General features: G+C 37.0%; 1 protein-coding gene across 16 annotated transcripts in view; it reads right to left on the reverse strand.

Annotated features, from left to right (window-relative positions):
• LOC128696411 (transcription factor daughterless) overlaps window positions 1-12,112 on the reverse strand; it is a 717,926-nt gene that overhangs the window by 77,140 nt on the left and 628,674 nt on the right. For 12 of the 16 annotated variants that reach the window (XM_070092285.1, XM_070092277.1, XM_070092275.1 and 9 more), the window contains one exon: window positions 6,079-6,224. In XM_070092285.1, the coding sequence (XP_069948386.1) occupies window positions 6,079-6,224 (146 nt within the window). Of the gene's footprint in view, window positions 1-6,078; window positions 6,225-6,507; window positions 6,654-12,112 lie in introns of all 16 variants that reach the window. The other 4 variants (XM_070092276.1, XM_070092273.1, XM_070092282.1 and 1 more) reach the window with 1 other exon arrangement.

The raw sequence follows: 12,112 nt of genomic DNA on the forward strand, positions 1-12,112 counted from the left end.
TGGAGTGAGATTAACAAGTTAAGAAAGCCTAGAGAACAAATGGATTTGTCAGTTAAAAATAGGAGAGGAGAGTTATTAAATGGAGAGTTAGAGGTATTGGGAAGATGGAAGGAATATTTTGAGGAATTGTTAAATGTTGATGAAGATAGGGAAGCTGTGATTTCGTGTATAGGGCAAGGAGGAATAACATCTTGTAGGAGTGAGGAAGAGCCAGTTGTGAGTGTGGGGGAAGTTCGTGAGGCAGTAGGTAAAATGAAAGGGGGTAAGGCAGCCGGGATTGATGGGATAAAGATAGAAATGTTAAAAGCAGGTGGGGATATAGTTTTGGAGTGGTTGGTGCAATTATTTAATAAATGTATGGAAGAGGGTAAGGTACCTAGGGATTGGCAGAGAGCATGCATAGTTCCTTTGTATAAAGGCAAAGGGGATAAAAGAGAGTGCAAAAATTATAGGGGGATAAGTCTGTTGAGTGTACCTGGTAAAGTGTATGGTAGAGTTATAATTGAAAGAATTAAGAGTAAGACGGAGAATAGGATAGCAGATGAACAAGGAGGCTTTAGGAAAGGTAGGGGGTGTGTGGACCAGGTGTTTACAGTGAAACATATAAGTGAACAGTATTTAGATAAGGCTAAAGAGGTCTTTGTGGCATTTATGGATTTGGAAAAGGCGTATGACAGGGTGGATAGGGGGGCAATGTGGCAGATGTTGCAAGTGTATGGTGTAGGAGGTAGGTTACTGAAAGCAGTGAAGAGTTTTTACGAGGATAGTGAGGCTCAAGTTAGAGTATGTAGGAAAGAGGGAAATTTTTTCCCAGTAAAAGTAGGCCTTAGACAAGGATGTGTGATGTCACCGTGGTTGTTTAATATATTTATAGATGGGGTTGTAAGAGAAGTAAATGCGAGGGTCTTGGCAAGAGGCGTGGAGTTAAAAGATAAAGAATCACACACAAAGTGGGAGTTGTCACAGCTGCTCTTTGCTGATGACACTGTGCTCTTGGGAGATTCTGAAGAGAAGTTGCAGAGATTGGTGGATGAATTTGGTAGGGTGTGCAAAAGAAGAAAATTAAAGGTGAATACAGGAAAGAGTAAGGTTATGAGGATAACAAAAAGATTAGGTGATGAAAGATTGAATATCAGATTGGAGGGAGAGAGTATGGAGGAGGTGAACGTATTCAGATATTTGGGAGTGGACGTGTCAGCGGATGGGTCTATGAAAGATGAGGTGAATCATAGAATTGATGAGGGAAAAAGAGTGAGTGGTGCACTTAGGAGTCTGTGGAGACAAAGAACTTTGTCCTTGGAGGCAAAGAGGGGAATGTATGAGAGTATAGTTTTACCAACGCTCTTATATGGGTGTGAAGCGTGGGTGATGAATGTTGCAGCGAGGAGAAGGCTGGAGGCAGTGGAGATGTCATGTCTGAGGGCAATGTGTGGTGTGAATATAATGCAGAGAATTCGTAGTTTGGAAGTTAGGAGGAGGTGCGGGATTACCAAAACTGTTGTCCAGAGGGCTGAGGAAGGGTTGTTGAGGTGGTTCGGACATGTAGAGAGAATGGAGCGAAACAGAATGACTTCAAGAGTGTATCAGTCTGTAGTGGAAGGAAGGCGGGGTAGGGGTCGGCCTAGGAAGGGTTGGAGGGAGGGGGTAAAGGAGGTTTTGTGTGCGAGGGGCTTGGACTTCCAGCAGGCATGCGTGAGCGTGTTTGAAATGGAGTGAATGGAGACAAATGGTTTTTAATACTTGACGTGCTGTTGGAGTGTGAGCAAAGTAACATTTATGAAGGGATTCAGGGAAACCGGCAGGCCGGACTTGAGTCCTGGAGATGGGAAGTACAGTGCCTGCACTCTGAAGGAGGGGTGTTAATGTTGCAGTTTAAAAACTGTAGTGTAAAGCACCCTTCTGGTAAGACAGTGATGGAGTGAATGATGGTGAAAGTTTTTCTTTTTCGGGCCACCCTGCCTTGGTGGGAATCGGCCGGTGTGATAATAAAAAAAAAAAATATATATATATATATATATTATATATATATTATATATATATATATATATATATATATTATATATATATATATATATATATATATATATATATATATATATATATATATATATATATATATATATATATATATATATATATATATATATATATATATATATATATATATATATATATATATGTATAGAGTAAGAGGTAGATGGGACAAGAGGAAGGTGGCAACAAACAAGTAAGAGGGAGGTGAAAGTGTATAAACTAAGGGAGGAGGAAGTTCGGGCGAGATATAAGCGACTATTGGCAGAAAGGTGGGCTAGTGCAAAGATGAGTAGTGGGGGGGTTGAAGAGGGTTGGAATAGTTTTAAAAATGCAGTATTAGAATGTGGGGCAGAAGTTTGTGGTTATAGGAGGGTGGGGGCAGGAGGAAAGAGGAGTGATTGGTGGAATCATGAAGTAAAGGGTGTGATAAAAGAGAAAAAGGTAGCTTATGAGAGGTTTTTACAAAGCAGAAGTGTTATAAGAAGAGCAGAGTATATGGAGAGTAAAAGAAAGGTGAAGAGAGTGGTGAGAGAGTGCAAAAGGAGAGCAGATGAAAGAGTGGGAGAGGCACTGTCAAGAAATTATTATGAAAATAAGAAAAAATTTTGGAGTGAGTTAAACAAGTTAAGAAAGCCTAGGGAAAGTATGGATTTGTCAGTTAAAAACAGAGTAGGGGAGTTAGTAGATGGGGAGAGGGAGGTATTAGGTAGATGGCGAGAATATTTTGAGGAACTTTTAAATGTTAAGGAAGAAAGGGAGGCGGTAATTTCATGCACTGGCCAGGGAGGTATACCATCTTTTAGGAGTGAAGAAGAGCAGAATGTAAGTGTGGTGGAGGTACGTGAGGCATTACGTAGAATGAAAGGGGGTAAAGCAGCTGGAACTGATGGGATCATGACAGAAATGTTAAAAGCAGGGGGGGATATAGTGTTGGAGTGGTTGGTACTTTTGTTTAATAAATGTATGAAAGAGGGGAAGGTACCTAGGGATTGGCGGAGAGCATGTATAGTCCCTTTATATAAAGAGAAAGGGGACAAAAGAGATTGTAAAAATTATAGAGGAATAAGTTTACTGAGTATACCAGGAAAAGTATACGGTAGGGTTATAATTGAAAGAATTAGAGGTAAGACAGAATGTAGAATTGCGGACGAGCAAGGAGGCTTCAGAGTGGGTAGGGGATGTGTAGATCAAGTGTTTACATTGAAACATATATGTGAACAGTATTTAGATAAAGGTAGGGAAGTTTTTATTGCATTTATGGATTTAGAAAAGGCATATGATAGAGTGGATAGAGGAGCAATGTGGCAGATGTTGCAAGTATATGGAATAGGTGGTAAGTTACTAAATGCTGTAAAGAGCTTTTATGAGGATAGTGAGGCTCAGGTTAGGGTGTGTAGAAGAGAGGGAGAATACTTCCCGGTAAAAGTAGGTCTTAGACAGGGATGTGTAATGTCACCATGGTTGTTTAATATATTTATAGATGGGGTTGTAAAAGAAGTAAATGCTAGGGTGTTCGGGAGAGGGGTGGGATTAAATTATGGGGAATCAAATTCAAAATGGGAATTGACACAGTTACTTTTTGCTGATGATACTGTGCTTATGGGAGATTCTAAAGAAAAATTACAAAGGTTAGTGGATGAGTTTGAGAATGTGTGTAAAGGTAGAAAGTTGAAAGTGAACATAGAAAAGAGTAAGGTGATGAGGGTATCAAATGATTTAGATAAAGAAAAATTGGATATCAAATTGGGGAGGAGGAGTATGGAAGAAGTGAATGTTTTTCAGATACTTGGGAGTTGACGTGTCGGCGGATGGATTTATGAAGGATGAGGTTAATCATAGAATTGATGAGGGAAAAAAGGTGAGTGGTGCGTTGAGGTATATGTGGAGTCAAAAAACGTTATCTATGGAGGCAAAGAAGGGAATGTATGAAAGTATAGTAGTACCAACACTCTTATATGGATGTGAAGCTTGGGTGGTAAATGCAGCAGCGAGGAGACGGTTGGAGGCAGTGGAGATGTCCTGTCTAAGGGCAATGTGTGGTGTAAATATTATGCAGAAAATTCGGAGTGTGGAAATTAGGAGAAGGTGTGGAGTTAATAAAAGCATTAGTCAGAGGGTAGAAGAGGGGTTGTTGAGGTGGTTTGGTCATTTAGAGAGAATGGATCAAAGTAGAATGACATGGAAAGCATATAAATCTATAGGGGAAGGAAAGAGGGGTAGGGGTCGTCCTCGAAAGGGTTGGAAAGAGGGGGTAAAGGAGGTTTTGTGGGTAAGGGGCTTGGACTTCCAGCAAGCGTGCGTGAGCGTGTTAGATAGGAGTGAATGGAGACGAATGATACTTGGGACCTGACGATCTGTTGGAGTGTGAGCAGGGTAATATTTAGTGAAGGGATTCAGGGAAACCGGTTATTTTCATATAGTCGGACTTGAGTCCTGGAAATGGGAAGTACAATGCCTGCACTTTAAAGGAGGGGTTTGGGATATTGGCAGTTTGGAGGGATATGTTGTGTATCTTTATATGTGTATGCTTCTAGACTGTTGTATTCTGAGCACCTCTGCAAAAACAGTGATAATGTGCGTGTGGTGAAAGTGTTGAATGATGATGAAAGTATTTTCTTTTTGGGGATTTTCTTTCTTTTTTGGGTCACCCTGCCTCGGTGGGAGACGGCCGACTTGTTGAAATATATATATATATATATATATATATATATAATATTATATATAAATATATATAAATATATATATATATATATATATATATATATATATATATATTATATAAAATTTATATATATATATATATATATATATATATAAATTATATATAATATATATATATATATATATATATAATATTTATATATATATATATATATATATATATATATATATATATATATATTTACATATATATAATTTATATATATATATATATATATATATATATATATATATATATATATATATATTTACATATATATAATTTATATATATATATATATATATATATATATATATATATATATATATAATTTATATATATATATATAATTTATATATATATATATATATATATATATATATATATATATATATATATATATATATATATATATATATATTTATATATATATATTTATATATATATATTTATATATATACGTATAATTTATATATATATATATATATATATATATATATATATATATATATATATATATATATATATATATATATATATATATATATATATATATATATATATATATATATATATATTGTATACTGTATAGACAAAATCTAACAGGAAGTAAAAATAATAAAATAACTAAGTATACTACATAAATAAATTCAATAAGGAGATAGATAAGTCAAGAGTGAATAAAATCTAGTAAGTTCATAATTAAGGCAGTAATGTCAAGGAAGTTTACTACATTTTGAATACAAAATAACAATGGGCTGTTGTTAAGTTTTAATTTTATATTAGCAAAATGATTTCCATATTATTATTTATGGATGTATACAGAGCATCCACATTTATTTATGAAGTGGTTTGCCAAGTTAATATCCTTTAAGGCATAAAGTTTTGCCATTGCAAACCAATCCAAACACAACGTCGAAGGTTTGGAAGGGTTAGCTTAACTTGTGGGTTAAATTTGACTTACTATGACCACTGCCTCTGAGCAAAAACTGCCCATTGTAAAACAAGCAAATAAATTAAAAGCCCTTAACTCAGTGATGCATTCAGTCAAAATACAATGTGCAATAAAAATCCCAAAATGAATGAATATGAAAAACAGGTATAGTAGATTTTAGTGGAAAAAGATCCTTTACTCACAAGGCTCCTCAACCACCTAGAAAACCAGAGAGATGTGCCCTTGAAAATTCCTAGGATAAAACTCAAGAGGAAACCAAATAAAATTTAACCGACTAAATAGTTCCAAAAGATATTTCACACAGCTGAGCTGATAACTATGTGATTTAATGAAGGCATAACATGAGACACCAATGACTGCACTCAGTCTATTAGTAACAAGTGTGTACCTCTGACTTGCTGTTCGAGCGACATTATAACATCAACTGCCATGTTGAGAATGCCCAGCTTAGTCTGGGGCTTGTCAGTTTTCAGATGTGTCATGCACATCCTCCCCAGTTCCTTGAGAGCGTCGTTTATGTCACGGATTCTGATCCTGGTGGATGAAAGAACAGGTGATGGTGTGTTAGTGCTATTAGTTAGTGGGTGGGTAAGAACCCCAAGCTGGGAATATATCTACCCTACCCAACACTCATATCCATCCACCCATGCCACACCACAACCACTTTTGATCTTTCTTGCTGTCTATTTGTAAAAACAAATGCTCACTGTTCAAGTGAAGCTGTGATATGATGGATGTGGTAGTGGACTGGGAGGAGGGGTGAGGGTTGGTAAGGGCAGTGTAGCCCCCAGGGGTAGGGTCAGCATGGGAGGCTTACCTCTAACCTGCTGCTCCAGAGTGGTGATCACCTCCACTGCCATGTGCAAAATGTTTAGCTTGGTCTGCGCCTTATCATTCTTACAATGGATCATACACATACGACCTAATTCCTTAAATGCTTCATTTATATCACGAACTCGTACTCTGAAAGGCAAAACCGTAAATGTCATCATCATTGATAACCAAGGGATTTCAGATGTGAAGTGCTTGAATGCACTTCACGAAATCATGAAGCACGCAAAGGTTTAAGGGTGTATTTAGTTACAGACCATCTGCGTATGTAAGATAGTAGCCCCTTCATATCTAGGTTATTTGGTAGTTACAATTAATGAGCACATTTACGGTTTCCAATCTTACTCTTGACAAAAATTCAGTACTGAAATTTTAACAGACTTACATAACTATAAATCTGGAAGTGAAACTTATACAGTATTAATATAAATACACACCAGGTTATGTATGTAAATAAAGTAAATTATGGCTACACCCAATATGAAGGGGAAATGTAAATACAAGCAAAAGCAAATAAAGAATTCAAAACAAAGGAAAAAGAACTACAAGATGAAATCATAATTTTAAATTAAAAGAAATGCACAGAATGTCCAAATTATAAAGTGATGAATGGAAAAATTAAGTCTCTAGCTGGCCAAATATTTACTTTTAAATAAAGAGAAATTATAATGACAGTCCATATTGGGGACAAAGGTATCAAAAAAAATATGCATTACCTTAATGACAGTAATTCTTTTAGTGTCAATATTATATGTTCTTCACTTCCTGAAAAGGAATTTTTCCAAGAAGAATTATCAGTCAAGCAGCACTCACAGTGACACACGCAGAACCTTCCCTAAGCACTCAAGTCACATTTTCCAATATTCTAGTAATGATGAAGGTATTAGATGAAAAAATATGTATAATATTGTTGAAGTGATTACTATACTGGTGAAGCAACTGTAATGTACCTAAATAAATCATACTTGATCTACATGGCGTTACCTTCATGAAAAACAAGGTTAGACTCTATAACTCCACCCGGTAGATCATCAGATGCAGCATTCTCCACCTGACCTCAACATTCTGAACATGACTATAAATACTCCCGTACCTTCCACCCCAGGTAGATCTGTGTGTGACTTGAAAAAGCCCACTGTGTGGGTGAAACGTTGTCAATAAAGGATCACATTATACTGCATATGTGTTTATATTTCCACTGTGTCGGTATTTGATACCATTTATTTCCAAGGTTATACTTGAAAACAAAGGTTTGATTCATTACTAATGAATGAATGAATGAATATGTGTGTGTGTGTGTGTGTGTGTGTGTGTGTGTGTGTGTGTGTGTGTGTGTGTGTGTGTGTGTGTGTGTGTGTGTGTGTGTGTGTGTGTGTGTGTGTGTGTGTGTGTGTGTGTGTGTGTGTGTGTGTGTGTGTGTGTGTGTGTGTGTGTGTGTGTGTGTGTGTGTGTGTGTGTGTGTGTGTGTGTGTGTGTGTGTGTGTGTGTGTGTGTGTGTGTGTGTGTGTGTGTGTGTGTGTGTGTGTGTGTGTGTGTGTGTGTGTGTGTGTGTGTGTGTGTGTGTGTGTGTGTGTGTGTGTGTGTGTGTGTGTGTGTGTGTGTGTGTGTGTGTGTGTGTGTGTGTGTGTGTGTGTGTGTGTGTGTGTCTGTGTGTGTGTGTGTGTGTGTGTGTGTGTGTGTGTGTGTGTGTGTGTGTGTGTGTGTGTGTGTGTGTGTGTAGCAAATTATGAACATCTGTCTCTGAATTCACTACCTAACAGTTACAGGTGATCACTATTCCCCAAAATTGCAAAAGATAAAAATTAATTAGAACTTGTACATTAGGCTAAGCAACCATTATGTATAAAATGAAATGAATATATACAAGTAAACTAAAAAAGTTGAACTGTAACTAGACCAGACAAAATAATGAATGTTATGAGAGCACAAATTTTTTGTCTAGACAAACCCCATAAATGTATCTATTGCTCAGTGATGTCCCATTTGTGTATTCTTTAACAAATGTATAGTACTGAAAGTGGAAGACTGGTAATGCTATATGCCTTCCCATTAAAAATTGTGGATTATAAAATGTTTGCTTATAAAATTCATCATTACCATTACTCTATCTATTGTCAGGGAGGCACTCATCCAGTAAGGATATAAAAGTACTGTAAGAATACTGAAAATCACTCAATATTTCATGATACCTTCCACAATTAGTAGCATTTCAGAAAACTATTGCCACTACATGCAAGTATTTTCTTTTTAACCACATCAACCAAATCCCACAAAGGTAAGGTGACCCAAACACATTGACAGTCACCATCACTATTTCTCTAGCTCTCTTTCCAGAAGTTCACAGACACTGCATTGCAAATAATCCACCAAACTGCAATATCCTCACCCATCTTCAATGCACAGAACTGTGCTTCCCACTTCTGAAATGCAAAAATGGCTAACTGGATTCTATGAATCCCTTTACATATTGCACCTTGTTCATACTCAAACAGCAAAGCAAATTTCAAACACCATTTGTCTCCACTCAATCAAACATACCATGTCCAAGCAAGACTGACAGATGTTCAAGCCTCTATCATTTCAAACACTTTTACATCCCTCTTTCTAATCCTTTCTGAGAAGTTCCCCACACCTTACAAGCTGCCCAAATTTATATACCCTCTTGGTCAAACTATCTTGCTCCACCCTTTCTAAATAACTAAACCATCTCCACAATCTCTCCTCTCTCTGCATAATATATTCACAGCATATACTGATCTCAAAAACAAGATCTTAGTCAAAGAGCAATCCTCACACCCATATAAAAGCATTGATGCCACCAGCTCTTTCTCTGCATTCTCCTTATCTGATATTATGCGTGCTTGCATGTAAAAATATTTCAGCAAGTGAAAACAAGTGCTTTGGCATCTCTTTGTTTTGAAGGCTCTTGTTATCCATCTTATCATTTTTCTTGCAGGCACTGATTGTAAAACTGTAGTGATCTATGAACTTAATAACTTTTGCCATTATTACTCCTTGTCCTTTACATACTTGCTCCACTTTATCAAGCAGTTTAAGTGTGTTTTATTATCTGTTCTGAGCTTTATTTCTTAAATCTTTCCATAACAAAATAACTGAAATCTGCAAATAATAATAGTGCTATGATTTGTGTGACTGAAATCTGCAAAGAATGATAGCACTATGATTTGTGTGTCTATGCTGAATATGAGAATGAAAGATGACTAGGGCAAGTACTGTGCTTTGAGAAACAGCTCTACACTTTGGCAGCTTCTGATTTTGCTTTGTTTAGGTTTGATTTTTTAGAAAATTAACATTTTATCTGCTTATTTTTCTATTTATTCCTTTTGTATGTATTGTGTGCTTTTACACTAAGATCACAATTTTCAGACTTTTGTAATGTTGATATATTACATTGGCATTTTGTTTGTCTTGATGCATTAGAAGACAATATTATAATTGTCCAGCAATTATGAAGCAGGAGAAACCTGCTCTCAACCCATGTTGCTTTGTGATGTGTAAATGTTTAGATCCACACTGTATTTAGCAATCTTACTTCTTAACAGTTTCGAGAATTTAGATGTGTAATATCAGTGCTATTGATCTACAGTTTTTAAGAAACTGTTTTACTTCCACCAATGGGCTAAATGTTTTCTTTAGTGCCTGTAGTGACACTGTCTAGACTATCTTCAAAGATCTTTATGGAATATAGTATTGTAAGGGGAATTTTTTGACAAAGTTACACAAATCTAAGCATGGAGTATAGCGCATGGGCATGATATCAATAGCTTCCTTAAAGTTGAGAAGTATTAGGAATATCTCAGAAATTTTTTGAGTTGATAAAGTTTAGTCTCTCCATGCATGAAAAACACATTTGGGATGTCAATTTGAATTGTCTATAAGAATTATATTGTTTACGACCCATGGTATTTTATGGATCAGGGGTTAATACTATCATGCTTTACCCATGACTCAAGAAATCGTAATGACACGATTGCAAACAAACCATACCCCCGGCCGGGATTGAACCCGCGGTCATAGAGTCTCAAAACTCCAGCCCGTCGCGTTAGCCACTAGTGGCTAACGCGACGGGCTGGAGTTTTGAGACTCTATGACCGCGGGTTCAATCCCAGCCGGGGGTATGGTATGCTTTACCCATGAATGAGAAGGTACTCAGGCCCACCATAAGCTCTGCTACTTGTGGTGTGGCTGATCCCCTATTTACTTATCAACTAAAAAAGATATTATCGGCCTGTTATGTACATATCATAAATAAACATTGTACAGACAATATTAAACAGTGAAATCTGCAAGGTCTCAGATATTTTCTGGGAATAAAGCTAAAGAAAATTCAAATAAATGTAAACAAGCCAAAATTTTTGAAAACCTTCCTCTTATATATGTATAAGGGTGTGAAGAATAGGTGGTGAATGTTGTAACAAGGAGAAGGCTGGAGGCAGTGGAGATGTTGGGTCTGAGGGCAATGTGTGGTGTGAATATTATGCAGAAAATCCATAGCTTGGAGATTAGGAGGTGGTCCTTGGTTTCTAAAAGTATTCCAGAGGGCTGAGGAGGGGGTTGTTGAGATGGTTTGGACATTTAGAAATGGAACAAAATATAATGACTTGAAGGGTGTATAAAGCTGTAGTGGAAGGAAGGCAGGGTAGAGGTTGTCCTAGGAATGGTTGGAGAGAGGGGGATAAAGGAGGTTTTGTATGAGTAGGATTTAGACTTCCAGCAGGCATGCATGAGCATGTTAGATAGGAGAGAGTGGAGGTAAATGGCTTTTGACTTGATGTGCTGTTGAAGTGTGAGCAAAGTAACATTTATGAAGGGACTCATGGAAACCCAGTAGCCAGATTTAAGTCCTGGAGGTGGGAAGTACAGTGCCTGTGCTTTGAAGGAGGGGGCGTAGATATGTTGCGGTTTTTGTTATCTGTAGTGTCAGCACGCCTCTGGCAAGACAGTGATGGAGTCAGTGATGATGAAAGTGTTTCTCCTTTTTTTTGGGTCACCTTGCCTCGGTGGGAAATGGCTTATGTGTTAATAAAAAAAATATAATAAGAGATATTACCAACAGACCCCTAGCTGTATTCAAGTTAGTTCATGATCAGCCAGGTTATGGTGCATATGTTGGAGCATACAGCTAGGACCAACAGCCTGATTGCACAAGCCTTCAACAATGCCACCTGATCATGGACTGGGACACAGGGGTGATGACTCTAGAAATACATGTAGAACTAAAAGCCCTTGCTAACCTTCTCCACAATTCTTTTCATTTATATAGTTATTGGTTGTTACAGTACCAAATACATTTATCTTTACTATATGCTACCTTGCTGTACATGTAACAGGTTCCTGTTTTTTGTAATTTGACCAGAAAATGTGGATTTATAAATTGCAATTCTATCATGATGTACTGAGGGCTCAGGCAATCACCAGGTAGCTTAGTCTTCCATCAACAACATGCCACAAGATGTGCCACACAGTTCAACAAGGCTGCCACAAGTTTGCCAAAATGCAATCATCCAGTTTATAATGCATATATTTCACAGTTCCTTTCATCTGGAAAGAACCAGCATAGTCATGCCTTT

Source organism: Cherax quadricarinatus, chromosome 39 (genome assembly GCF_038502225.1).
Source record: "Cherax quadricarinatus isolate ZL_2023a chromosome 39, ASM3850222v1, whole genome shotgun sequence".
In the NCBI taxonomy this organism is placed as follows: Eukaryota; Metazoa; Arthropoda; class Malacostraca; order Decapoda; family Parastacidae; genus Cherax; species Cherax quadricarinatus.